Here is a 26,915-nt window from a genome sequence, read left to right as displayed (position 1 = left end):
CGGCCATTTGTGGGCGTTTCTTTGGCCGGGCGCCTGTGCTCGCGTGGCAGGCTGCGCCGGACGTCTGTCGCCACCTCTGGCGAGTACGCTACGTACGTCGTACGCAACTAGTGTGTACCCGTGGCGTTGCCACGATATGTGCGGGCCTTCGGCCCTTGAGACGCTTCAATCAAATCAAGTGTTCATTTGTATACTCACTACAATAAGTTAATCAAGAGGGCTCAGCCAGATTGAAGTCTATTTGAGCCTGCCCTAAAGTCAGGCAAATAAAATATAATACAGTATCAGTGATACATAAATAAAAGAAGTGAAACTGGAACAGAGTTGTAGACATAGTGATTATAATACATGACTTGCATAGCAATGGAAAGACAGTACAGCACAACACAGTAGCATTGTTACTCTGGTGGAATAACCTCTCGATAGACAATATTGACTGTTGTCATGTCCTCTTTGCCATCTTCAAGCAACACTTTGATTCGTGAAGGTGAAGTGCAGCGAGAAAGAGCGACATAGAGTTGTCCATGGGTGAACACTCCGGTACGCAAATCTAAGCCAACATGTGTCACTGATTGCCCCTGAGCTTTGTTGATTGTCATTGCAAATGCCAATCGCACAGGGAATTGGCGGCGGCGTAGCTTCAAAGGGAGATCTTCCGTGTTAGGCTCAAGAGTAAGCCTCGGAATACATACTTCCCTTCCAGCATGCTCACCACCAAGGATTCTACATAAGAGGACTCGTGGCTGAATCACTATTAACACCAATCGTGTGCCATTGCAAAGCCCATTTCGTGGATCAATATTTCTGAGCAACATTAATGGACAGCCTGGTTTCAATGCAAGATGAGCGAGAGGGAGTCCTGGGACATTTATAGACTGTAAGAACTCAGTTGTATATTGTGCACTCTCATCGTTCTCTACACTGTCTGCAGAGTGTAGAATGCATTGTTCACCTGGGAACTGTCCTAGAATGATGTGGTTTAGGTCATCCACTGAATCATTCTTTGCCGACAATATGGTGCGGTCCAAGAAGTATTGATCAGGCTTGTTAGGGGCATTGACATTAGGATATGTGGAAGAAATAAGGCATTCAACAGTTTGCTGAGGTAAACGCATAGACTCAGGAAGTGTTACGATACTATCAGCAGTGGCATTGGCCCCTTGTCCAACTTGTAGCAGCCATTGTGCAAATTGAGTGCTTTCGGGCGACTGCTCTAAGCGCATGTTTTGAGACAAATGCATCACTTGAACGTGCTCCCATAAATATGATCGGCATAGTGTAGCTCCCACAATCTGAGGTCTTCCCCCTCGTGGAACGACAGGCAGAGTTTGACGAAAGTCGCCTCCAAACAGAACAGTAATCCCTCCAAATGGGCACTGATTGTGAAGCGCACGTTGAAGGGACCGGCTCACAGCTTCAACAGCAAATCGATGCTGCATAGGAACTTCATCCCAAATAATGAGCTTGGTATGACGAAGCATTTCTTGATAGCCATCCTGAAACAATCTATTACAGACAGAGTCATCAAAGCAAGGAATAGGAATGCCAAAACGTGAGTGTGCTGTACGTCCTCCCTCCAAAAGTAAAGCTGCAATACCTGAGGAGGCCACAGTTAGTACAACCGTATTTAAAGCACGCACTGCTGCTGCAATTGTGTTACACAGAAATGTTTTACCACAGCCGCCAGCACTGTGAACAAATATGATCTTTCCCTGATTATTTGTCACAGAGCTCATTACAGTATTGAACACTGTTGTTTGTGCGGCATTGAAGCGCTCACAGTTTGTGGTAACACGTTCTTGTAAAACATTGTGATCATAGTTCAACTCCTCTGCTACTAAGCTATTATTCTGAATGCCAAACCGAGCATCTGGAACAGGCTCAGGTAGCTTGAACAGGTCATATCTCTTTCCACGTTGAATCAGTAATTCTTTGAGCAGAAATAGTCCATAATTGAAGACTTGCTCTGGTGAAGGCTCTGAGAAACCTAGAGTAGTAAGCCTGTGACCCAAATCATCACAAAGGTGTGCCTTAAACCTCTCCCAAAGAGATAAGGGATCAGATGGATGATTCTCAGCCAGAATAACAGTGAACAGCTGGCGCATTGCAGCTCCAGTTCGCATATGTGAGGCTTCCTCTAAGCAATCTTCCCATTCACCATCTGCTTCAAGAAGACCACGTGCCAGGCAAGCAGCCTGAAATGATTCAAAAGATTGACCGTTCACAGTTCTTAGATCTAAATAGCTTGTTGCACCTCGTACAACTGTTAGGAGTAAGCGAAGATAGAACCGATCTCCAGCAGATGGGTGCACTGAGTGTAGCCGTCCAATAGCAAACCCTTCTTTCCTTTTCGTCCATCTATGTGTGTTTTTATTCCACACATAAGCCTCAGGGAAATCTTGATAGAGATAAGTATGAGCTGTAGGGTCGTTCTGATTGGTTGCAAACCACTCTGTAAGCATAGTTCGCTCCACATTTGCACGGTTCAAAACTTGTCCAGCAGTGTCCACTTCAGGGTTGAAATATAACATGTGCTCATTCTCAATATGCACAGGAAGTCTGTACACATGAGGCAGTTCTGCATGCATCGGCCATTCCTGCAAATGCCACATTGCTTCTGGTGGACCAATATATCGAGCATCTAGAAACCGTTTAATCTCGTCCTTTTCATTGCTGACCTCCACTGTGGCACGGTCTGGGCCTTTGTACACGTACTTATGAATGTACTTGATGGATTGAATTGAAGTACATATTTCCACATTGATGTGGCAGTCAAACTCTGCAGAGAGCTCAGGATTGTACGGTACAACATGCTGATTAGTGAACACTTCGCCTGTATGTGAAGTATAGGTACGACCATTGTTTGGCCGGGCATACACTGGATAGCCATTCTCTCCAAACACTGTCTCCTCACAGAAGTCGCGAGGAAACCGTTTAGAGCATGATCCATTGTCTGCCTTGCACCTGTCCCCACAACTATGAAGCATGCACGTAGTAATGGTATGATATAGCATAGGATGAGTTTGAGGATCTGGAATCTGTGCTGATACAATAGAATCCACCATACTTGCATCTCTGATCTTGTCTTGGTTTTGAAGAAAGATCAAGAGATGCATATGTGGTAGGCCTCTTTTTGGAACTCGATCGTGTAAACATGTGCAACTGCACTTCCAAAAAAAGCCGTCTTTGATCTTCTTGAGTAATGCCTGTTTTTTCAAGTGAAAAACTCTTGCTACAATGTCCGGACGATCTGCAGGTGATTGCATACGTGTTCTATCACCGCCAGCTAATTCCAGCAAAGCTGCTTCAACCTCTGGCCACCGTGGATTTGCCGTCATGGTAAGAAATATATCTGGCTTTCGGAACCGTCTACAAATAGCCATTGAATCCATAAATAGTTGATGCATATGACGGGGACTTCCAAGGTGAGTAGAGGGAAGAATAACAGGATGCCCTTGCTGGCCCATATCAACAGTATCAGCATGATTGTCAGCTTCTACCATTGCATCACGCACACTGCGGTAAAGGTCAGCACGGATCTCTTTTTGATGGTGGCGATACCAATTAAGTGCACTGGCTTCAACTGAGGCCCATGCATCCACCATATATTGCTGGAATAAGCGACCACCACGAAATAGATAATCAACTTCAGTACCGTTGATATATCTAGGGTACAGAACATAGGCATAGTAGCACCTTTGGCTGATTATTTCTGCACGTGCTTTTTGTCCTGGCTCAAGACGTATTGGAATGCGAGTATGCCATCCAGATGGTGCTGTAGGAAACAATAGCACATAATGCAAGGACGTGTACATTGCATGGCAATTAGACACTCGCTCCAAAGGACCATCTTTCAAGCGCAGAATGATTTCTCGATGTTTATCGATCACCTCGCCAGCTCCAGATCCAGGGATAATTGCTGCAACTTCATCTGCAGTAGGTAGATTATACCTACGTAGATCTGTAGTTGCTTGCAACACAATGCGAGCACGCACATCAACCTGTTGCTCTGGGGGCTTCTCTTGAAGTATCGTATATGCACGTTTATATAATAGCACCAAAGGATTGCACAGGTCCAGCATTCCCCCAATGTCCCGTAGCACTGAATGATTTAATCTGCTCTGATTATTTTGATGGCGAACCGTAGCAGCATCAAAATCAGGATCAAAAATGTACAGTTGAGCATAGCGCTGGGGATTGTTTTCAGAGGGAAGCAGTGAGCCCATTTTATGATGAAGCTCTCCACTCATTCGGAAGGAATAAGGACCTGGAGTTTCTAACACTGCAGTATCAAGATTTACTGAGACAGATGTGAATGCAAATGCAGCGTTATATGAGCGAATGTTTCGAAGGAATTCACCTGAGCGTGGATCAGAACCGTTCATTAGACTTTTGAGTGGTTCGGGGGGAAGTACAGGTAAAGGGAGTATAATCTGCCCATTGAGACAGCAAGTGCTGAATCGAGGATCACGTAGTGATGACTTAGTCAAACGTTCATCTATAAAGTGCAGTGCCATGCATTTTGAGCACACAATATTCATTTGGCCTAATGAGTGGCGAGCAAGTGGCTCAACATATGTACGACGGCCAGGAGGTAATGTGCGTTGCTGCTGATTTATAGTCTGCTGTACAGCATTTCGTTGTGCATTACGCTCCCGTCGGCTACGAACAGAAAGATTATTATATACACGATTTGTACCATCCTGGCGAGCATTTTGCCTCTGGATCTCTCTATGCTCATGTTCATAAGCCGATTGCTGCCGTTGTATATCTTGGCGATTATTTAATTGCTCTTGTGCATCCGCCTCACGTTGCCGTTGAGTCAGGAGTTGATGCTGACTATACTGCCACTCATTCATATCAAGTTGCCTTTGAGACACTTGTTGAAACTCTCTTTGTCGCTGCTGATTTGATTCCTGCCTCCGTCGAGACTGTCGTTCAAATTGTCTGTTTGCACGCTCTTCAGCCTCTTGTTGCCGCCGTGCAGCAACAGCTTCAGCAACTGTAGATCCACGGTTTCTTCCACGATTGGCACGACGATTTTGTTGTCGTTGCACAAAATTAGCCTCAAGTCCACCTACATAGTTCCCCTGCTGTGCATTTGGATTAGGATTCCAATCTAAACTGCCAGGGAACCGAGAGCCAGAAGGCTGGTTCATTTGTGGCCTATTGTGTTCCCCACCAAACATGTTCAATGGCTGAATATTACTTCCACCAAGATATTGTTCACCAAATTGTCCATATGCACCGTATGGCCCTGCAAGCCCCCCATTGCCAGCATCAAAAGTGGGACCAAGATTAGATCCCTCAGGAATATCCAAATTTTGGTTAGGCTGCCCAAAATTAGGCTGCCGAGGAATCTGATAAGATTCCTGTCTCCGTTCTCGCCGCACTGATGGGGAAGTCATTTGACGACCCTCTCTTTCCCTCTCTCTCTCCTCCTCTCGATCACGTTCAGGTGTTGTCCTAAGGCAGAGGTTAATTTGACAGTCAAACAATCAATTATGCGGGCACTTACGGATTGTTTGTGTAGGAAGGATCCATTGTCTTTTGTAAGGATGTATTGTGGGTAATGGAGTTGGGACTATTATCATTCAATTAGCAGTGCACTTCAGCCTCATCACTACTGAGCACACACTTATACCGTAGTATAATGAGGGAGGGTGTGCACAGGGTTGAATAGTAGGCTGGTAGAGCTCAACACCTCTGGAGGGTGTGGGGGAGCTTGAAAGTGGCAATATTAGGCCTTATTAGATGGTTTTATGGCTCTATCAACTCACTTTGATGGGGTGTAGAGCGTGTTGTTATGTGGCTGTGCTATGAGGCGCTAATGCAGAGCTGAAAGCTACCATTAGAGTGTCATTCACACCATTATCAGAGCTTGTAAACTCACTTTGATGGGGTGTAAAGCGCGTCGTTATGTGGCTGTGCTATGAAGCGCTAAAGCCGGCAATAGTATGAGCTGAAAGCCACCATTAGAGTGCCATTCACACCACTATCCAACCTTTGAAACTCACTTTGATGGAGTGTAGAGCGGATTGTTGTGTGGCTGTGCTATGAGGCGCTAAGGCGCGATAGTATGAGCTGAAAGGAACTGTAGATAAGCCATCAATGCGGGATAGAAGCAAAAGGTAACTTACTTGAGAGCGAGATAAGCAGAGGGGAGATAAGCACTTGATATGTGGAGTAGGTGGTGTGCTTAGTGGAGGCTGTAAGGACCCTGTGAGCATGCTTATCAGGGATTTGAAATGGGGGATAAGCTCACCTGATAGATGCTTGCCCCTCCACATAGTAGGTGAGACAGGACGGGAGGCGCCTATCGGACCCTGGATGCGTGAGGCGTGAAAAGTACTGTCCACAATATCGCGTTCGGATAGGCGCCCATCGCGCAAAATCATTTGTTTTAGGAGCATGAACCATGCAAGAAGTACACGATTTTGAAGACATGTGCTAATTGTACTTATACAGCTTGCTGCCAAAACTCTAAGGAAACGGGCAAGAGGGCGGGGCAGGGCGAGACATCCACGGAATAGGCGCTGGCGCGCGGACTGGGGACGTTTGGACTTGGAACGGGGCAGCCCCTCGCAGGCCCGGCCAGATGCGGGACCGGCCTCGCAGGCTCGGCCAGATGCGGGCGGCCTCGCAGGCTCGGCCGAAACAGGGGGCAGGCCTCGCAAGCTCGGCCTACCGGCGCACATGGCAGCCACATGGCAAAAGCTCGGTTAGCTTCGCTTATTTCGCCAACTTCGCTAACTTCGCGTATCGCTGCAAGCGACGTACGCGGCTTACTAACACCACCGCTCCCTTCTTTATAGAATAGATATAGAATAGATCGGCGTGGGCGGCACGAGGAGGTTGAGAAAAGCGCCGGAGCGCCCAGACGGGCCGCGACTCTGTACATGTTGCCGAACAGTGGGTCTTGGTCCTCTTGGACCGGTACGCCAAGGACTTCTAGCCACATTGGGGATACATGTCTCCTCTATGGGAATTTCAGTGATTGCAGTGGTCGTTGACGACTTGATGTCGAGGCCACAATCCCCGTACAGCGACTGCTAGTGCGTTGGTTTCGACAAGATGGAGTTGTTGCATGGTTCCAGCCGCTGCTGGAGTGCCCATCGCATCGTTAGTGACGTCGCCAGGGAATGCGCAGCGCGGTCGGAGAAAGTGCACCGCGGAAATGAATGCTCGCGACTGCCGGCGATCATGGACGCGCCCAGAAAGCTATACTTGCTCTTGACGAATGCGAGAAGTTTTGTCGAAGGCGAGATGAAGCTGCGCAGCGCTCGGCCAGTGTGTTGTAATCTAACCATCTGGTCAGTGCGATATCTTCGAGAATCGCGAGGGAAGTGTTGTCGAAGACGACGAGAATAACCTGCTGCCACATTGTCATCATGATCAACATAATGCATGGAGTAGAACATACGTGTGGGCGGTGAGCGTCCCAGGGATACCGAATGGTGCAGGTGGTGTGATGCCAGCACAGGCGGAGCGCGAACCAGGATCGCTAGCGGACTGGTGCGGCGACAGAGGCCGATTGGACCGAGCTTGGCGCGGGGCGATGCATGCGACGCGACGCGGGGGCGCTCGAAGCTTCCCTTCTTCTGCACAGAGGCTCGGCGGGCGGCGGAGGCTGCTTACGAGGCGGACGTTGGCGGACGTTGACAGTGGTGTCGTGCGAGGCCACAGCGGGCGCGCCGCAGAGCGTTTGGCAGCGGGCTCGATGGACGATAAATGCGCGCGGGCCTGCCACGGGGCCCCGAAACACCCCGCCCGCCCGCGATCACTGACGGCTTCCTGCAAGCGTAGTTGTGGTTCCCGACCAAGCAGCAGCAGGCCCAAGCAGAGCAATCGAAAGCCCGACACTTCCAGAGGGGACTAGGCACAAGTTCGACCACGTGCACCGGACCTCGCCTGCGCACCCGAAATGGCAAGACGCCTCGTTTCTCTCTTCCTCCGCCGCGTCCAGCGATCACCGCTGGGCCTCATCTCCCTCTCCATGGTCAACCTCCTCCTCCTCCTCGTGCTCTCCGCCCTCCTCAACCAGTCCCGCTGCCACCCCGTCGACTGGCTCCGCCGCTTCTCCCCCACCCCCCGCGACGACGGCAGCGGTTGGCTCTGGGGCTGGGTCTGGGCCGCAGACGGCACCGTCTCCGTCGTCGACCGTTCTCCCCCTGTCACCTTCCCCGCCCGCCCTGCTTCATTCGGCGCAGAGCTCACCGACCCGCTCTTGGGCTATGTCATTCCTCTCTCCTCCTTCTCCGCCCCGTGCCCCCGTGATCCCCACAACCAGACCGAGCCCGGCCGCCCGTTCGACCCGGACCCCGTCCTCGGTTGCCCGGACCTCTGCATAACTGGACCCCATGAGCCAGAGGATGCGGATACGTGGATTGCCCTTGTGCAGCGCGGGGGATGCCCTTTTGTGGAAAAGGCACGCCAGGCCCAGAAGCTCGGAGCGAAGGCTATCGTGGTAGGAGGAGATCGAGACAGCCCGGACGCGCTGCTCAATATGTTCAGCGAGAGTGAGTGTCCAGTACCCGGTTCATATGCTCTGTTTCCTCATGTCTCTCGATGTTCAGCCGACGCGTCCGACGTGACGATCGCGGCGACGTACATCAAGTACTGGGACTACCTCCAGCTTTCGTCCATGATCGCCACCTCGAATACCACCCACAATGGGCTGAAGACCTTGTCGCTACTCATTAACACGGAGTACTCGGCTTGGGAGTGGTATTCGTGCGTACTGTGATCCTATATCGCCTCTTACCAGACGGCTAAAGTGTCTTCCACCCACCAGGCCCATCATCACCTTTATTATCATCCTACTCCTACCGTCATGCCTCACGTTTCTCACTCTCCTCATCCATCGGATTCGCGCTGCACGCGCGGCCCAGCGCGACCGAGCACCCGAGAGCGTGGTCTTCAATCTTCCCTCCCGCGTCTGGACCGGTCACGGCTGGGAGAAGCCGCCCCCGACGACCTTCGTTCCTGCCGACACCGTCACCACAGAAGGCGAACCTATCGTTGAACAAAGCTCCGAAGAGCCCACAGCATCGACTTCGCATGGAGAGAATGTGCCCGCATGGGTAGACGAGCAGACGGAATGTGCGATCTGCCTGGAGATGTTCGTCAAGGGCGATCGCGTCCGCGTTCTGCCCTGCTATCACTTCTTCCACATCGACGAGATTGACCAGTGGCTCATTCACAAGAAGAAGCTGGTGCGCCTATCCTGTGCGGAGCTCTGAGTTGTTTGACTGATTGATGGTGCGCAGTGCCCGATCTGCAAGGCCGACGTAACGCAGTCGCACGCTGCTCCGGAGGTTCCAGACGCTGTGGAGGTCCACCCTCACGACGAGGTGGCATCACCTGCGGTCGCATCACCTGCAGACGCATCGTCTTCACGGACGCCCTCTGCTTCTGCAAATCCTACGGAACGTACACCACTTCTACAGGCTCCAGACGCGTCGGTGGCCTCCTAGTCCCCAGACAGTGCGGTCAGAGGCTTGGAGCGTGCTGGTCCGCGCTTGGGACTTGTTCACGACCCGTATGACGAATACCAGGGCTCGGACTAGGCGCTGTCGGGACGCCTCTACGCTACTCCCGATCAGCCATCGGGTACTGTACGACACTGACGATGTACGCTGTAGGTTAAATATTGCGCAATGAGGGGGGCAGTCTGTTTGTAATCGATACGTGTATAATCGCTGAATCGCATCGCAAGGTCATTTTATTTCCGCTCAGTGCACGTCGTGTCTGACAATTGTCGTCTGCCAGCTTTTGTCTCATGACCGCTGCGGGGACGCATGCTGTACGGTGCGCGCGTGCTCCGTAGACGCGGTATTAGATGGTGTCCAGCAAGCGTTGCATCTCCGCGCCGCGAGGCAGCGCGTCATCCCCCACCCAAAACGCGGGCGGCAGCATCGGGGACCCGGGCCGGGGGATACCAGGCGAACAAGGAACCGTCTTACCTGATGTGGGCGACCGGTCTTGTCTGCAGGCGATCAGCGGAGGCCGAGAAGGGCGGCGATGGCGGGAGAGACAAGACGTCGCACCCGCCGCCCCGCCCAATATCTCAGCCTGCAGACCCCGCGCACGGCCCGCAATCCACCCCAATTGTTGTCTGCAACGCGTGCCCTGCCCCTTCGCGCGCTCGCTATTGTCTCCCCCATCTTCGATCGCAGGCCGCCCTCCCCCGCGCCTCCTCCCTGCACTCGCCCCCGCCCCCAGGACAAAAGGCCCCCGCGCCTCGCTACAAACTCGTCGATGACTAAGCCCCTCCTGGCCCGCCGAAGGACATTGTTCGACAGTCTAGCAGCGCGCACGACAAGACCCCGCGCTGCCGCCTGGGAGGCGAGGAGGCGCAGATGGGAGACGGATCCAGGAGTGAAGCGCATAAGACGCCATCAGTGGTAGACGGCGAGGCTACGCCCTGGCCTTGTTGCGGATGCGGGCCCGAGCGCCAGACGGAAACTAACCCGCTTTTCTCAACGTCTTCTATAGGAGCGCGAGGCTGGTGCTCAGACAGGCGTTCTCGGACCTCAACGTACACTTGCAGGGTCAAGCGGCCTTGATCGGATCTCATCGCAAGGCGTGTCTGCCACTCGTGCAACATTCGAGTCTCCGTCCCCTCGGTGGCAGTGGCACAAACAATAAATCTTTCCGGATGCGCCAGTGTCCAGGTGAGCGACCCCGTCCCGAGTCTTGTTCATCACCTCGCGTACTTATACCCCTCCCCGGAAGCAGTTTTGGCGGTTTGTTGCATTCGCTCCCGCCTGCCTTTCCCCCTCCCTTGCCTCTGCCTGGCCTTTGTCGCGCATACACATCCCTCGACCGTACTTCAGCACTGCTGCAACTTGTCGTTGACAACCCGCCCCAAGCGTTTTCCCCATCCCCATCCCCATCAGATCGACGGCATGCACGACTACGGCTACGCCGGCATGGTGGCTCCCGCCGAGGACTACCAGCCTACCTCTCCACCAAAGTATCGCAGTACGTCCATACCTTCGCACCCCCATCTCGGTCCGATGTGTACTCATGCTCACTCCGCATGTTGCAGCGAAACTGTGCCGCAACTTCCCGCTCGGCGCCTGCCGCTACGGCGACCAGTGCTCCTTCCTGCATGTCCCACCGAGCGCGTCCCCCACCGCGCACTTCTCCTACGCCTCCGCTCCTCCCATCCTCCATCCTTCGACACCCTCATCCTCCCGCCCTTCGCCCACGATTGACCATGCATCCGGCTCATCGCACGCTCCGCGGCGCGAGCAACGCCCTTCTCGGAATAGCATGGACCTCTGGCGGGCGCGCATGGAGGGCGCGTGCCCGCCCCCACCCCCCGGCACGCCGATGACCGTGACGGGCACGTTCATGCCTCTGCCCGGGTCTCCCAGCACGCGCTCCGACTGGGCCCTGGCTCCGCAGGAGTGCGGGTACGGCGACACTGAGGCGATGCCGATGCGCGCGAAGGGCGCCGCGCGCCAGGGGTCGTCGCCGCGCGATACGGGGGACCGGAACGCTCGCCACAGGAACACCTTTTTTAAGAGTGCGTACTGAACGTTGAGGTTATGCGCGGGGGGTTCTGATCCTGGATATGGAATGCAGCGAAGCCGTGTAGGTTCTACAGGGAGCCGGCGGGGTGCATCAAGGGCAACCGCTGCAACTTGTGAGTCCATATTTTCGAGCGCGAAGAGACACAATTTTGACGGAGCGTACGCTGCAGCATCCACGAGAGCCCAGATGAAGATCGGCAGCACCACCGTCCTCGCGGTCTAGCCGCCCCCACGCCACTGGAGCTCATCGACGACAACGAGCACGAGCTCGAGGAGGACTCGAGTACCCCGAGCGAGCCGTCCCCGTGCTCCGCGACGACCGTATCCTCATCCGACAGCGAGCAGGACCACAACCACGACCTCGAACAAGAACAAGAATACAGCGGCTCCAGCTCCGGCTCGCACGAGTCCACCCCACGCAAGCGCGGTCAGAACTTCTTCCCCGTCACCTGGCGCGTCGTCGGCGGTGGAGTGATGATGAGCGGCTCGCGCGAGATCTGCGAGAGCTTCATGGCCGGCCATTGCACCGACGGTGTGGACTGCCGGTTCGCGCATCCGTACGACACGTGTGAGTGCTCGAGCTTATTGTCTTTCGCCCCTCCCCGCCTTCTGCTCTCCCATCGCCGGCTTCTCTTCGTTGATTCCCGATGCTGACTTCCGCCTCGTTGCACGCTTCTCGCGCGTCGGCCCCGCACGCCACGCAGACGACGAGCAGTCGTACGCGGTTCCGCACGTCGAGCCCCCGCCGATGTACAGCCCGCTCTCGCCCGTGTCCCCGATGTCCCCCGTCGTGTTCGCGTATCCGGTCATGTACGGCCCCGCCGCGCTCTCGCCGCCGCTGCCCTTCGCGCTCCCCGCGGCCCCCACGGAGTGCTTCGCCAAGGGCGTCCCCGCGAGCGCACCCGCCCCCTTGCCGTACGGGACCTACGCGCCCCACCGCGTGGTCGACGGGAGCACGCTCGCCGACCGCAACGCGTACTACATGCAGGTGGGCCCGTGCGCCCACGCGGGCATGTACGCGGACTACGCCGCCGGCGCGGGAGCGGAGTACGGGATCGGCGTCGGCGTCGGCGTCGTGATGGAGGAGGGCGCGGGCGCGGTCGCCGCGCGTGGGGTGGTGCGACCGGTGTCGACGCCGCCGACGCCGCTGCAGGGCGAGGCTCCGAGCAGCGTGCACAGAGTGCGTGGTTTCCTCTGCGTATGGGGATGTGGACGTTGGCGCTGACGCTCGTTTCGCCTGTAGCTCTTTGCCGCGGAGATGCCCTGAGGCACCTCAGGGCAACGATTCTCCACCCCTCCAAGGCTCTAAGGACCATGTAGACGTTCATCCACACGCACCCACACGCGCGCGGCATTTGCGACATTCGCGCTGTCTCTCATCATCTCACATTTCGTGCCTCAATTCTTCCCTTCGATAGTTCCGTCCCTCCGTCTCTTTACCTCAGGTTACACCACGTTTTGAACCCTCTCCCACTGGTTCCTTGCACGGATTTGGTGCACTCCACCGCACTTACCACCTCCTGTTTATTCCACGCGGCCGCCTCGTGACCGCAGTGTGACCTTCGAGGCCTCCTACGTTATAGCTCTGTGTTTCCGCAACGGTTATACCTAAAGATCAACATGTTCTTCGATCCATTGTACTACATGATATGACCGGTGCCAGTGGGCACGTGTATAGTATGTGTGTATACATCTGTCCATGGGCCTGGAAATTTCGGTAGCACGTGCGAATGGTAAGAGCGTAGTGTCCCCGCGATCTGTCATTGATCGGGCATATTTTGAACCATGAACCCGACATGTAGCGGAGCTTGAGCAGAGCACAATTCCGATGGACGATCACAACCCACGTGACTTCAGCCGCACAGTTCGCGCGTCACATCGATATCTGGGACTCGACTGAGTTGATAATAGAGCCGTTTGGAAACTTGTTACGATAGTGAACCGTAGTAATCGTGAGTTGGAGCGTTGGAGTCCCTGCTCCACGCTCGGACTGCCCGGCGGGTGTTTGGCCAGCGGGCCGATCTGCCGTGGAGCAGTGGAGGCACCGAAGTGGCGTCAGGTTCGTGCACTATAGTGCATTTCCAAACAGCTCTAATGATGTTCTCTTTGCTGCATCCACGCTTGACTGAGCTCGTCTCTTCTCACTGACGCTGTTTGTTCCAACTCATACACTCCGACATGCCTGAAGCCTCTGTACCTCCCGTCCCCGGCTACTATAATGCTTCCGTAGCAAGCAACTTCAAAATCCCTTCAGCGCATCCTTCCGACCCTCGCCTTTATATCGACTCGGGGCTCCGAAGACACATGCAGGATAGTACCAAGTATACCGTGGGGCCTGCACCCTTCATGAAATTCATCACATCGTTCTTACAACCCTGGGAGGTACACCACGAAGAGCAAGGGGAGGGACTGCGTGATATTTGCATGAGATCACTCCCACTTGACATCACGAAACGCCTCTCCCCCCGCAACGCATGGAGAGCCGTTCCTGAAGTAGCGGATAATCTCGAGGAAATATTGGACCTCTGGTGAGCACACTACATCCCAATCTGGGGCTCCACTTCATGCGTCTTCAGTTAGGAGCCCTGAACAAGGGGTCCAACAAGTCTCGCTGCGAGGGTCTCACATTCCGGTCGTCCCAAAGCCTGGAGTCCTACATCCGCTGCTATACCCTAGAGAATCTGCAAGTCGTAGAGCGTCTTCCTCCAACTTCCCGCATGGACCTGGCACATACGAGATCCTCATTCAAGTGAACACTGACCCTTTCACGACCTTTCTCCGATCCTCCCGAAGAGCCCGAGAGAGCTCGCGAGGTTCCTGAAGACTGGAAATTCATGAACACCCGCGGCAACGACGACCTCTACACCTTGCGGCGCAAGCTGCACGGTCACCATGTCGCCGCCGTTACCGAGATCTTCGCCGCCAGCATCGCACCTGTCTCTTCACAGCCGTTGTGTCGGGTTCCCGTGTTAGGCTGTACCGCTGGGATCGAGAGGGGTGTATCGTTTCGCGGCCATCAGACATCCGACAGGATCCTGAACCGTTCTGCGACTTCCTTTGGATGTTCTCCCAGCTAACACAGTCAAGGCGCGGCTTCGATGTGACTGTCGAGCGGGCGTCGCTCGATGACGAGAAAATTTCCGCGAGATGATAAAGCATCACATCCAGACGCAACTCCCCGAGCTCACAGGCAAAGACCTCGATCAAGCGATCACAGATCATTATCAGCCGGCAACGTTTTTTTTTTTTTTTTTTCTTTACGTCGAGGCAGATATGTAGCGTACGTACAAAGCAATCTACGCGATCAGCTGAGTCTCGACCGGGGGAGCGCGTCAACACAAGTGAGGGCAACGTCAAAATCCTCCCCATCCTCGGGCGTGGACTGCCAGCTGTCCCGGAAAATGTTCGACGCTACATCGTGTCTCGGCCCGTCATCGGTCCGGCTTACTTGCAAGGTCGAGGCACAAGAGGCTATTGGGCGGTCGACATGTCTACACATAACATCGTATTTCTCAAGGACACGTGGTGGTCTCTGGAACGATGCAGTCCGGAGGGCACAATCCTAGAAGAGCTCCTTGCCGATGGTGTCGAACATGTGCCTGGATTAGTCTGGCATGGTGTTATCCCTAGCACACTTCCAGATCAAGACCCCTGCGTTCTGACGGGTAAGCGATGCGAGTACAAGTTCCGAAAGTTATCTCATCACTGCAACCAGACGACGACTTCGAAATCCAAGTCACTATGTACTGCGACTATGTCCAAGAACCATGGGCATATTCAATGAGAGGGAACAGTCTTTTGACGGGCCGCAGGTCTCATTATCGGCTTGTGGTCGATACAGTCGGCTACCCTTTGGAGTCCTTCTCGGGAACCGCGGAGTTACTCCACGCGACATACAATGTTTTTCACGGTACGCGACACATCCTTGTCACCGACGGTCTGGCTGATAGTGTTTGTCTCAGCTCTGCGGCAAGCTTTCACCAAATCGTCGCGTCTGCATCGCGATGTCAGTCTCGCGAACATTATCCTTGTCCGTGAAGGCGATGCCGCGGTGCGTCGGGGGGTCCTCATCGATTGGGACGCGTCAGCACCGGTCAATGAGACAGGTCGGTCAGTAGTGCTCGGTGTCGCGGTAAGTGACTCCATGCCTGCATTCGCCTACCCGCTGACGTAGTTCAACATAGGGGACCTACCCATTCATATCTCTAGCTATGATTCAATCTTCCAACGATCGAGCGCAAACGCTGCTCGACGATATCGAATCTCTTATCTACGTGGTGATATACTGCGCCTATCTCTGGCTCCCCCACGATCGCAACAAAGAGGATCTGGAATACTGCGTATACCAAATGTTTGATGCCAGGTTTCCCCCCTCTGAGTACAGGCTGATCCACGGCCGGGGCAAGGCAATCAATCTCGAAGATCAGCGTTACACCAGTGACTTCCACTGGCCTCAGCTCTTCCGCGACTGGTTGAGCACAGTTCTCAACTACCGTGCTCCTCCTTTCCCCCTTATCGCAGAGTTCGAGGGAAAATGGGAAGACCCAGAGCATCTGGACGTCTTCTGGCGCGACTTTTTGGATACACATTGCGATTCTCTGCCCACAGGAGATCGCACTGAGAACGACCATCCTCGTGCTCGCTCAAAGAAACCTATACCGAAGCCATATAAAAGCCCCTCTTCTCCCGGCGATCGCTCTGGTCTACACCCCTCGCCCGCCGCAGAGCCCGGGGCAGCTATTGGATTAATCCCACGTGACAGTCAAAACAACATCAAGACTTGCATGTCCTTGTTCCCGAGCACTGGGCTATGAAATCTTTACGACGCAGCGAGCGACTCCGACGAAAAGCGGTATCTGCGCTGCCCGTCAACTAACCGAATACGTCGAGGATATTTGCGCCGCAGCCGTTGCGGTGCTTCTCGTTGCCAACGTGCACGCAGGAAGATAGCCCGTACGTAGAATGACATGTAATTACCACAGTGTATTATACAGTTCCATCGCTTTCATTTACGATATTCCTCTGGCTCGTTCGTCGCGCTCGCTCCACGGTCACCGAAACATCCGAGAATGGGCCGATCACGTTGCTTCCCATCCTGCGATTAACGAAATGGGCGTTGAGAACTTGCTGGACTACTGGTATGAGTTTCTGGACAAGCATGAGGACGAGTTCCTACGTTGTACAAGACCACCTGGCGGCCGCCACTGGCAGATCCGAGTTCGACGATGACGAACTGTTTCAAGCGCTCCGGGCGTGGGATGTCTTTGGGGATATTTAATTCAGTAGATCCGCGGTGGCTTGTTGTGAACATGTTGCGAGCCGGTGGAGAGGCTAGGGCGGGATCGAACGCCAAGACTGGGGTTATCAGATAAGATGTCGGCAGTCCGGCCGGGTCATCACGACCGCCTCCCAGATCGCGAGAACACTCCCCCGCTGGCGACGCTTACCCCCTTGCCACCTTCCCTCTGTCGTCCTTGGTTTCCTCTTACGGCTCATCGCCTCCTGCGGAGGCTTTTATATCCTCATTTATACCATATATATATACTTTCCGCTTGCTCCCTCCGAGCTTTCTCCCTTCTGTCCCCCGTCCCTGCCCAGCAAGCAACCTTCGCCAACCGCCACTGCCTCGCGTCCGCTTTCGCTCGCCCCTCGAATTCTTTCCCCCGACCCTTCGACCCTCAATGTCCGTCGATTACTCACAACCTGTCACCGACCTCCTCAGGGAGGGCACGCGGGAGGCCCATGAACGTGCAGAGAAGAGTACGGGAGCGCAGTACTTGGTCACTGGCGGGCTCAGCAAGCAGGAGTATATCCGCTTTCTCATGATGTTATGGCATGTCTACGAGTAAGTCGCCGTCTTTTTGTCCCCACCCAAGTCCTGTGCTTTCCAGGGGTGCCCGGAAGTTTCACGGGACCCTTTGTCGTACTCGGACGTCCTCAAAGCGTTTGCTGCTCCCTCATGTAATCTGACTTCCCGAAAGCCACTTCCGTGTGTAGAGCCAATATTGACTCTTTTCTCCTAGTGCCTTCGAGAACGCGCTCGAGCAGCACGCCACCCATCCCGTACTTGCTCCGACTCACAATCCTGGACTCTTCGCGCGTTCTGAGAACCTCGCGGCGGACATCAGTACCCTCCTCGAAGTCCCGGAGACATCCTGGAAGGCGCACCCAGTCCATCTTGCTCTCGAGAAGAAGACCCCTGCCGCGCTCAAGCGCTATGTCGGCCGCCTCCGCGAGCTCGCCGCAAGCTCCGATCCCTCGCGTCTCCTTTCGCATGCCTACGTCCGCTACCTGGGCGACCTTTCGGGCGGACAGTTCATCAAGCGGCGCATCGGCAAAGCATACGGACTCGAAGACGGTGCCGGGCTCTCTTTCTACGCCTTCCGCCCGCTCGAGGGCGGCCTTGTCACGGGGGGTGCGGGCCTCGGAGAGATGAAGCGGATCAAGGAGTGGTTCCGGGACGGGATGAATGCTGGGGTCGGCGATGATGCCAAACTCAAAGGTGCGTCGCAACTGCTCGATTGTCGTTGCGCGATGATGGCGCTGACATGTGTGGCGTCCTCTCTGGCAGCGGCGGTCCTGGACGAGGCGGTACGCGCGTTCGAGTTCAACACTGCGTTATTCGACGTGCTGCGGGTGCCCGAACAGCTGTTCGTGAGCTCGACGACCGTGCAGGTGCCGTCGCCGCTGTCGTCACCGACGAACGCACCGTTGTCGCCGGCGCAGCCGGTGTACGAGGACATGGGGAACTCGCCGCTGCTGGAAGCAATCAAGAAGAGCGGGGAGTCGAAGACGGTGTTCGAGGCGGAGGAGCCGCCGAAGCAAGAGTGGGTGGTCCAGGTGACGTCGGTGATAGCTATAATCGCGGCGTTCGGGATCGCGCACTTCGTGCTCGTTGTCGGTGGGTTCACTGGCTCGCGCGGCTACGATAAGCTATACACTCTCCAGCAGTGGCTCGACGGCGTTCTGGGCACGACCGTCTAGACGTAGTTGGTCCCAGCCGCCAGAGACCACTTGCTGTCTGTGTTCAGAGAAACCTATCGTCCGGGTTTCGACGCACAGATGTACCGAAGATGTACCCTTCTGCCGCATACCAGACAGTCACCAGCTTCTACTTGCTCTCAATATTCCCAGCCGTGCGCATTTGTGCTATCATCCTCCCATTCGTTTCCCCTAATTGGCATATACCGAACTTCGAAGAACAAGATCCGAGATCTGAGCATTTGGGCAGTGTTTACACCGGTCGTCTGGAGACTCTGTCGTTGGGCTGCATGCTCTAGAAATGAGACAAGGCGATGGCAATTGTTCACTGCGAACCGTCGCAGCGCCCACAGTGACAATAATAGGCAGGCAAGAAATGTTGCTATTGGTGCATGAGTGTGGCGGAAGCTGACGTCTAATACAAAAGAGACAGTGTCTGCAGTGGCGAACGACTTCTCCTCTCCTCTTGTCACACAACTCCACTCTTCAACAACTGCCACCCGCCTCAGCTCTCATCCCATGACTCAGACTGGATACTACAACACACCCGTGGCCCTTGATCACCGTCTCGACCTCGCCGATCCTGACCTTCAACATTATGCCCAAGGGAGTTCGAAGTACACTATAGGATCTCTGCCATTCGGACGTTTCTACCAAGAATTCATGACTCCGATAGAGGAGCAAGAGGCAGAGGTAGACGGGAGAATAGTTCATCGCTACGTCCAAGCTGAAGCCCTGGAGATAGAAGGTCAGCTTTCGACTCGGAATGCGTTCAAAGCCGTTCCCAAGGCCGCTACTTCGTCTGAAGAGATCTACAGACCTCTCGTAAGTGTTGAAAATTTCCCTCGGGTATGCGGATTAATGAGCCCTCGCTGTAGCTAATGGCGTTAAACGAGGCGACCAAGCATAAATCCCGCTGTCCAGGCTTCGTTTTCCAGCTCACTCTGGATGATTCAACCGACGCGAAATCCTATATTCATTGTTTCGCCAGAGACAACGCGCATCTCTTCAAAAAGTCCCCCATATCTTTCCATGACGAGCTCGCATACACTGAAATGTTCATCCAAGTCAACAGCGACTCCTCTCACGACCTCTTCGTTGATCCGCCCGGATTGAACGACGAATCGATCGCGTCACCTCCGGGATGGAATTTCATGGCATCCACAGACGACAAAGAGCTTGACACCCTTCGGCGTAGGTTACATGGCCAGCACGTCGCCTTCGCCATCGAAACCCTTGCCCGTCAACATCGTATCTGCTTATTCACGGCCGTGCTTTGCGGCGCAAACCTTCGGCTCTTCCGCTGGGAACGTGAGGGATGCATCGTCTCCGGATCGATCAACATCATCGAGGCATCCCGCAACGGTCTGCGACTTTCTCTGGCACTTCGCTCATCTCGCCCCCGAGAGACGAGGTTCGATACCACGGTCTCACTAGCTACGCACGATCATGAAGTTTTATTCAAATCTGTCATCACCGCACACGTTCGGCCCAGCTGGACGTCGCTGGTGATGCCCTCGACAAGGCCGTAGCGCAACATTATGAACCCGGCAATGTCAAAGTGCTTGGCGTCCTCGGATACAAGCTCCCAACGGTCCCGGAGAACGTCCGTCAATTCATCGTTTCTCGACCGGTGGTCTCTCCCACAAGCATGCGCGGAAGGGGTACACGAGGATACTGGGCTGTCGATGTTTCACATATGTCTCGTCTTCGTGAAGGATACATGGACATGCCTCAGAGGAGACGGCGTCGAAGGGACTGTCATCGAAGACCTCACGACGCAAGGCGTCGATCATGTGCCATCGTTGTATGGCACGGCGTGATACCGTCCCGTCTTCCAAAGGATGCTTGCATTCTGGAGGTAAGCCCTCTATTACATCGCTGACCGCTCTGCTGACGTGGCTTGCTTAGATGCAAGCCTTGAAGTGCATACTACGTGGATGTCGGAGATGATTAATGACCCGTGGGTCACCACGATGAAAGGCCGGGAGATCTCCACGCTCAGGCAAGCACACTATCGCCTCGTACTTGGGACTGTGGGGTACGGATTGCAACACTTCAACGGAACCGATGAGCTGCTTCACGCTATGTACGACGTATTGCATGGTGTGTGAATTCGTCATCATCCTGAATATCGGTTACTCAAGTCGACACAGCGATGAAGCAAGCACACTCTAAGGTTCGCGCTTGCATCGGGATATTAGTCTGGGAAATATCGTCCTCGTCCGGGAACCAGGTAGTCAATCACCAAGGGGGTACCTCATTGACTGGGATGCGTCTTCACCAGTAATCGACGGGAAAGCCACGCACCCTGGTCTTGCGGTGAGTTATATTGTGTATTACCATCAGTCAGAGTTCTGAAAGATCGCTCCTCAGGGAACAACTTTGTTTGCTTCTCGCGAGTTGCATTCCGGGCCCAACGACAAGAAAGCTACGCTGTTAGACGACATAGAGTCCCTACTTTATGTTGGTTTGTACTGCGCCTTTCTATGGCTTCCCCATACTGCATCTCCGACGGAGCTGGACAATTCCTTGTACAATTTGTTCGAGCGGACCGACTTCTCGCCAACGCACAAGAAGTATATGCGTGGCGAAGGCAAGAGATTCAACGCCATAGATCGCCGTTTCACAAACTTCGACTGGTCACACGGTTTTCGTATGTGGCTAAACATCACGATGGATGTCATCACGCCGCTTCGCCACCGTATGGTGCGAACGGAGAACAGCACGCCTCGATGTCTTGGACGAAGCCTGGGAGGAACACCTGAACATCAGTAAAGACACTCTACTCGTACCGTACATATGCGCCAACGCGTCGCCAGGCCGCCTCGCCGTCGAACTGAATCCATGATTCAGACGTATGATTCGCCACTCAGCATTCCACCACCTCCGCTTCCTTCACCCAGTCCCCCACCACCCAAGCATCCGATCGGTATCGAACCTTCGTCGTCACGAGTTCATCGCCCTCGCCCTTTCTCACCTGCGGTCAAGCAGTCTCCGGTCGCTGATCTCGCGCGTAAGCGTGCTCGGCGCCACGAACGCTCTCCTTCTGCTGCTCCGCCTCGACGCAGCGCGAGGCTCCATAACAAGCTCCGCCCTTCCACCGCGCCTGCAGATAGGTGCGATGCTGGCAGGCGAAATTTTCGGTGACTGCAGCGATATGGGGACCGTGCAGCTTGCGCCGTAAGTTTTCAAGGTCGTCATCGCCACTAGTGTCCATAAGTTTCCAGTCCCTGGACATCTCGCGAGCTTTCCCGGGTACATGGGGTGGATCAATGAAGAGGTCGTACGAAGGAGAGGTGTTGACTTGAATGAGCATCTCGGTATACGCCAAGTCTGCGCGGGAAGTTGGGGGAAGGCTCTCGACGACTTGAAGGTTCTCTGGGGTATAGCAGCAAATGTAGGAGTCCAGGCTTCGGGAGGACCAGACGTAAATCCCTGACAGCGAGACTCGTGTTTCGTCGCCTTATTCAAGGCTTTTAACTGAAGAGACATGAAGCGGATCTAGCTATTTTGAAGCGCAACGTGCTCACCAGAGGTTCCAAAAATTCGCCGAGAGTGCTCGCTGGTCAGGAACGGTTTCCAAGCGTTCCGGGGGACATACGTTTCCTCTCATCCACTGGGGCCAATCTGACGCCAATGTCATGGAGCCCGTCTCCATGGTCTGCATGGTACACATCCCAAGGACCGAAAACTGTTTGGAAAGGGAAGAAACGGCGCGGGCCTCACAGTGTACTTGGTGCTTTCCTTGACGTTTCTGAGAAGCGAGGCGTCGATGTAATGGTGCAGTTTTGAAGGGAAATGGGTGGGCTCCCGAAGTTACGTGCTATACAAGCGTCATAATAGGCGTTCGGAGATATATCATACATATCCCAGGCTTGGCGGATGGAGAGGACTGAGTGAGAGTAGGCAGGGAGTGGCGCGTCGAGGGTACTGAGCAGAAGAATAAGTCGGGCTTGTGTTGTTGTCTCAAAATCCCAGTACTTCTTGTGTGTCCCTGGGTGACGTATGGTGGCATGTTAAAGGCATGTGAAGATTCGGAGCAATAGGGATTAGGAAAGATTGTGGATCTGAAGTCTGAGTCTGAGTCGTCGTGACGCGCCGAAGCCGACCGTCCTCGACCGAGGCACGCGAACGGCCCGGTCCTCCGCGGTGGACTGAATGCATGGCAAGCCCAGCGCAGCAAAGCCTGCCATCCACCCTTGTGTCCCCCTCCCTCCGTTTCCTCCTGACTCTCACGGCTGCCCAGACTGCGCAACTCACCGAAGGATGGTTACTCAAGATTCGCTACTACCGCCCTCGGTTTGAGTCAAACACTCACGGCTCTCGAGCTTATGGCTACTCTTGGCAAACACCCTTCGGCTTCCGCGGTATATCGGGGTTGGGAACTCTAGAGAATCTAGAATAGCTACGCCGCGCAGATCAAGGCGATATTTTTTGGACCTTATGGTGCAAACCGGGCTGCCGTACTCCAAGTGAGTCAAAATTCTCGATTCCCATAGTACAACTGCCTGATGTACGTATATGCAGGAAGTTGTCAGCACATACTTCGTGCGTGAACTCGTTGGCATTCTCGAAGGAAGGGAGGTGGCTTGCGAGTGCAGGAGACGGTGAGTATTTTGTTCTTGAGGGAGTGACCCCAGCGACTGATCCCATCTCCCGCTCTCCAACGATTCTCCAGATCCATACATCCACTTGTGGGACTTCAACCAAAAAGCGTGGATATTCCTACATGGAGCTTCACTGGCCCACGTGTGAGTCTCTTGCCCTCAGGCCAAAGTTATCGTAGAATGTTGAGACCTCGACCGACAGTCTAACGTCTTTACCGTGGCATTTTCGGCATCCGGGCAGTATCTCTATTCGCAAGTGCACTTCTTTTCTTGACTGCGCCCCATGCCCACCTCCAAACAGAGGTGACACGCAAGACATAATCTATCAATACGATCTCTTGCACATGTCCTCGCCTGTTGCCCATGGCCCTCGCACTCCAAGCTGGCGTGATACTCGGCATGAAGTGAGCACTGTCTCTTTTTCTTTCCTCATACTACTTCCATTTGATTTCGTTTAGGATAGCATTCGTGCTATCTCTTGTCATCCCGAGACTGATAATCTGTTCTTGAGCGGAGCGTGAGAGCGGTCTAACACCCGCTCATTTCACTCACTAATCTCCCTCTTGCATACCCCAGAGAGGACGGAAAGGTCATCTTGCATGACATGCGTACCCAGCTAAAATACAGCCACGCGCAGAGTCTTCTCCAGCATACAGCTGAGATCACATGCGTACAGTACCATCCTACGATGACGCACATCTTTGCAACGAGCGACAATCGGGGACAAGTTTGTTTGCGCGATGTGCGGATGGCATTCGGGCCCCTGTCACAGCGCTCCAATGCGGGAATTGTGCACGAAGTGAGTAGGCTCGACATGTCTGCTCGAGACGACTGACTGTTGACTTTCAGTATGTTACCACAATAGCAAAACAAGGGACGGCGAGAATGGCGCGGCCGGAGGCAAGTAGCTTGACCTTCGATCGCGATGGTACTTTTTTGCTCTTCGCCTGTATCCGGTACCTGACGAGTGATCCAGGACGTAGACTCGGCGTTACGATGTTGGTGAGCTCATTTTGTATTTAGCTGAAGCTTCTGTATATTTTGACACGCCCATTAGCACCACATCCCAACATTGTACTCTCTTAACGACCCGTATCCCATCGCGACTTTCAGCGATCGTTTTAATGCCAACAGAATACCCGGATCGTCTTGGAAGGATATGTACTCTAATAGCTGCACAATGAAGGTGGTCCTGCGTCTCATATTGCGTTCGTAGAGGAGTTTGCTGATGAAATTTACATTAGCATGGTACCTTCGGCGGATTGGGATCAGACAGAGACATGTTCTACGCACAAGGATCGGATGATTTTCGGACGTACATCTGGAAGATACCTGACGATGCGGAACTTCTTGCGCAACGAGCGATCCTCGACGACTCCGAATGGCACAACTGCCCCAGACCTGGAGAGATTGGTGAGCCACAAGCTATGTTGATAGACGAAAAGAGTTGTCGTACTTAATGCGCCTCTGATTGACGCAGGATACGCCTCTTCACTCGCAGGCTCTCGATATGTTCCATTCGAGGTCTCTCGGCCTTTTACCCGACTCGGAGGCACGTCCCGTTCCCCGGCGTTCTCTCCTCCGCTGTCTAATATGTTTTAATAGGGCACGGCTCGATTGTAAACACCGCCCTCTTCCACCCCCATCGCCCCCTGCTCCTCACCGCCGGGATCGAACGCTTCACTCGACTGCACAGTCCCACCCCGACCACCCCATGTACCGAACGCTTGGAAGCCACTCCCCTCGAAGTGCGCTTGGCTGCCTCCTCAAACCCTGGTTCGCGCGAGGTGTTACTGCGCGCGATGGGCATGGTCGATGACTCCGACACGGAGGAAGCGGAGGACGACAGTCAGGCTATTGCCATGTTCGATCAGTGAGTCCAACGCGTCTTCGCGCTACTCCTGGCTTACGCGTCTTTGTAGCATATTGCGACAGGAAGGCAACGGAGACGTGTTCTCTATAAATCCTTGGACGCCTGGAAGCGACGACGAAACGGACTCGGATTCGATCGATGATCACGAGGGTGTCTCGTTGCAGTGACTGACAAATGCGGACCGTGTTCTTTCTTCCCTGTATGTACGGCCTTGTGCGAAGAATTGAGTCGCGGACAAACCCTTTCACCGCTTGGAGCTCCAAGGTTGTATGAGGTCCGGAAAGAACGGCCTTTCGTGACAGTTGTTTTAACTAGCCCTATCACCGATATCAAAGGTACATTGTGATAGCACAATACATGTCTACATAGTACACAAGACGGTCATAGCATGATATATGCCCATCCGACCAGACCTCTCCGCACCAATTCCGTTTACAGTGATGCTCACATACCAATCGCCACACGGAACGCATCGGTTTCCTGCCCCTCTGCCATTCTGACGATATGCGTCGCCAGCGCGGCGCGCCCGCTCTGCGCCCGGTGCGCGTACAAGAATCTCTGGCCGTACTGCAACGCGAGGCGGCGCTCGGTGAGCGACGCCCCTGCGCCGACCCAGACGTACACCGCGGGCGCGGCGGCGTCCGCGCTCGCGTCGAGTACAAATGCGTCGTCGGAAGTGAGCGAGGACGCCGTAGCTGGCGCGACCTCGTCAAAGACGACCTCGCCCGAGGCGTCGGAGAGGCGGAAGAGGGCGTGCGGGGAGGTGACGGTCGCCGCGGCGGAGGGCCCGAGGGCACGTCGCTGAGATCGAGCTCGGAGAGGAAGGTGCCGGCGCCCTGCCCGTGCTCATCTGCGAGACGGTCGGGCATGAGAACGCGGCGAATGACAACGCAGGACGAAGGGCCGGAAAGGGCACGCACCGTACACGGTTGCGTCGCACTGGCTCTGCCTCTCGCTCACGAGCGACTGGACGAACTCCGCGGCCTTGAACTTGCCTTCCCGACGGCGTGCTCCGTGTTGAACTGCCAGACGCGTGGGCCCATGTCCAGCACGAACACGCTGCCCTGGACGACGCTCGCGCCCGCGGCGGGCACCTCGCGCACCTGGACGTGCGCGATGCCCGCGTGCGGCGCGCTGATGCGGTACAGGCGGCGGGTGTTGTCCGGGGGCGGCTCCGAGACGTGGTGGAAGCCAGAGGCGACGCCGCCGTGGAGGGAGGTGAACTTGGGGAAGTAGGAGAGGAACCGCGGGGACTCGTAGCCTTGTACCTCGCGGTACTGCACTGGCTTCCCGCCTAGATCTAGACGGGGATTTGCATAAGCATCGTGGAACCGGTGCGGGACAGATGCGACGTACGATCGTCGAGCTCGACGGTCTTGTATGCTGCGGTCCCAGCCTCGTCCTGACTGGTCTCTTCGCCGAGCCAGAAGTGGAGGTCGTAGGAGATATCTTCGTTGTCGGGGTCCTTCTTGTACGTCTGCACAAACAACCGTCTGCCTTGGTATATGCCGACATATGAGAGATAGGCTTACGTGCAAGACAATGTACGAGTCACCGTCGTAGAAGCGGCCGTAGTTGGTCTTGGGCCACTCCTTGACGGTGAACTTCTCAATCCTCCATATTTGCGTGCCGGGCACCTTCCCGGCTTCATCCCAAGCCACCTCCCTATCACCGGCATGGGCCCGCACGTTCTTCTCGAGCTGCGCAAGTACGGCGGCAGATGGAAGGGGGCTTGGGGGCTGTCGAGAGCTAAATACTCACATCGGACCCCAGCAGCGCGATATTCGAGTCCTCGATGTTGTACTGAGTCGCCTTTGTGAGATGAGCCATGGTAGGGTGACGGGGATGCGATTTTGGGTGTGCGATGTGGGCTGTCAACCGGAGATGGGTGAGGTACAAGCAGCTTGG

General features: G+C 54.7%; 7 protein-coding genes across 7 annotated transcripts; 5 read left to right on the top strand and 2 right to left on the bottom strand.

Moving 5' to 3' along the window:
• Positions 1–7,996: 7,996 nt before the first annotated feature.
• Positions 7,997–9,476, top strand: BXZ73DRAFT_47204 (uncharacterized protein; the record flags this gene model as incomplete). Its single annotated transcript, XM_048019834.1, has 4 exons — positions 7,997–8,519; positions 8,577–8,733; positions 8,795–9,215; positions 9,270–9,476. 4 exons carry the CDS (start codon positions 7,997–7,999, stop codon positions 9,474–9,476), a joined length of 1,308 nt encoding a protein of 435 aa, XP_047877748.1.
• Positions 9,477–9,998: 522 nt separating this feature from the next.
• BXZ73DRAFT_77710 (uncharacterized protein) lies at positions 9,999–10,391 on the bottom strand (the record flags this gene model as incomplete). The annotated part of the gene is made up of 1 exon (XM_048022722.1): positions 9,999–10,391. The coding sequence occupies one exon, from the start codon at positions 10,389–10,391 to the stop codon at positions 9,999–10,001; it is 393 nt and encodes a 130-aa protein (XP_047877747.1).
• A 519-nt stretch (positions 10,392–10,910) lies between these two features.
• BXZ73DRAFT_77709 (uncharacterized protein) lies at positions 10,911–12,810 on the top strand (the record flags this gene model as incomplete). Its single annotated transcript, XM_048022721.1, has 6 exons — positions 10,911–10,986; positions 11,054–11,536; positions 11,596–11,656; positions 11,714–12,111; positions 12,248–12,723; positions 12,787–12,810. 6 exons carry the CDS (start codon positions 10,911–10,913, stop codon positions 12,808–12,810), a joined length of 1,518 nt encoding a protein of 505 aa, XP_047877746.1.
• Positions 12,811–15,030: 2,220 nt separating this feature from the next.
• Positions 15,031–16,292, top strand: BXZ73DRAFT_101596 (uncharacterized protein; the record flags this gene model as incomplete). The annotated part of the gene is made up of 5 exons (XM_048014955.1): positions 15,031–15,208; positions 15,259–15,453; positions 15,506–15,675; positions 15,728–16,102; positions 16,152–16,292. The coding sequence occupies 5 exons, from the start codon at positions 15,031–15,033 to the stop codon at positions 16,290–16,292; spliced, it is 1,059 nt and encodes a 352-aa protein (XP_047877745.1).
• Positions 16,293–17,224: 932 nt separating this feature from the next.
• BXZ73DRAFT_47246 (uncharacterized protein) lies at positions 17,225–18,527 on the top strand (the record flags this gene model as incomplete). The annotated part of the gene is made up of 3 exons (XM_048019846.1): positions 17,225–17,388; positions 17,567–18,045; positions 18,115–18,527. 3 exons carry the CDS (start codon positions 17,225–17,227, stop codon positions 18,525–18,527), a joined length of 1,056 nt encoding a protein of 351 aa, XP_047877744.1.
• Positions 18,528–22,970: 4,443 nt separating this feature from the next.
• On the top strand, positions 22,971–25,174 carry BXZ73DRAFT_90106 (WD40 repeat-like protein; the record flags this gene model as incomplete). The annotated part of the gene is made up of 14 exons (XM_048025510.1): positions 22,971–22,999; positions 23,055–23,134; positions 23,206–23,242; positions 23,263–23,278; positions 23,337–23,386; positions 23,436–23,538; positions 23,593–23,651; positions 23,711–23,933; positions 23,984–24,124; positions 24,192–24,320; positions 24,379–24,547; positions 24,615–24,686; positions 24,740–25,007; positions 25,057–25,174. 14 exons carry the CDS (start codon positions 22,971–22,973, stop codon positions 25,172–25,174), a joined length of 1,494 nt encoding a protein of 497 aa, XP_047877743.1.
• A 277-nt stretch (positions 25,175–25,451) lies between these two features.
• Positions 25,452–26,837, bottom strand: BXZ73DRAFT_90105 (fragmin60; the record flags this gene model as incomplete). The annotated part of the gene is made up of 6 exons (XM_048025509.1): positions 25,452–25,808; positions 25,905–25,991; positions 26,012–26,307; positions 26,364–26,484; positions 26,540–26,707; positions 26,769–26,837. The coding sequence occupies 6 exons, from the start codon at positions 26,835–26,837 to the stop codon at positions 25,452–25,454; spliced, it is 1,098 nt and encodes a 365-aa protein (XP_047877742.1).
• Between the last annotated feature and the right edge of the window lie 78 nt (positions 26,838–26,915).

This window comes from Epithele typhae (assembly GCF_022376455.1).
Source record: "Epithele typhae strain CBS 203.58 chromosome Unknown BXZ73scaffold_25, whole genome shotgun sequence".
Lineage (NCBI taxonomy): Eukaryota > Fungi > Basidiomycota > Agaricomycetes > Polyporales > Epitheliaceae > Epithele > Epithele typhae.
This window is presented reverse-complemented; position numbering and strand designations above follow the sequence as displayed.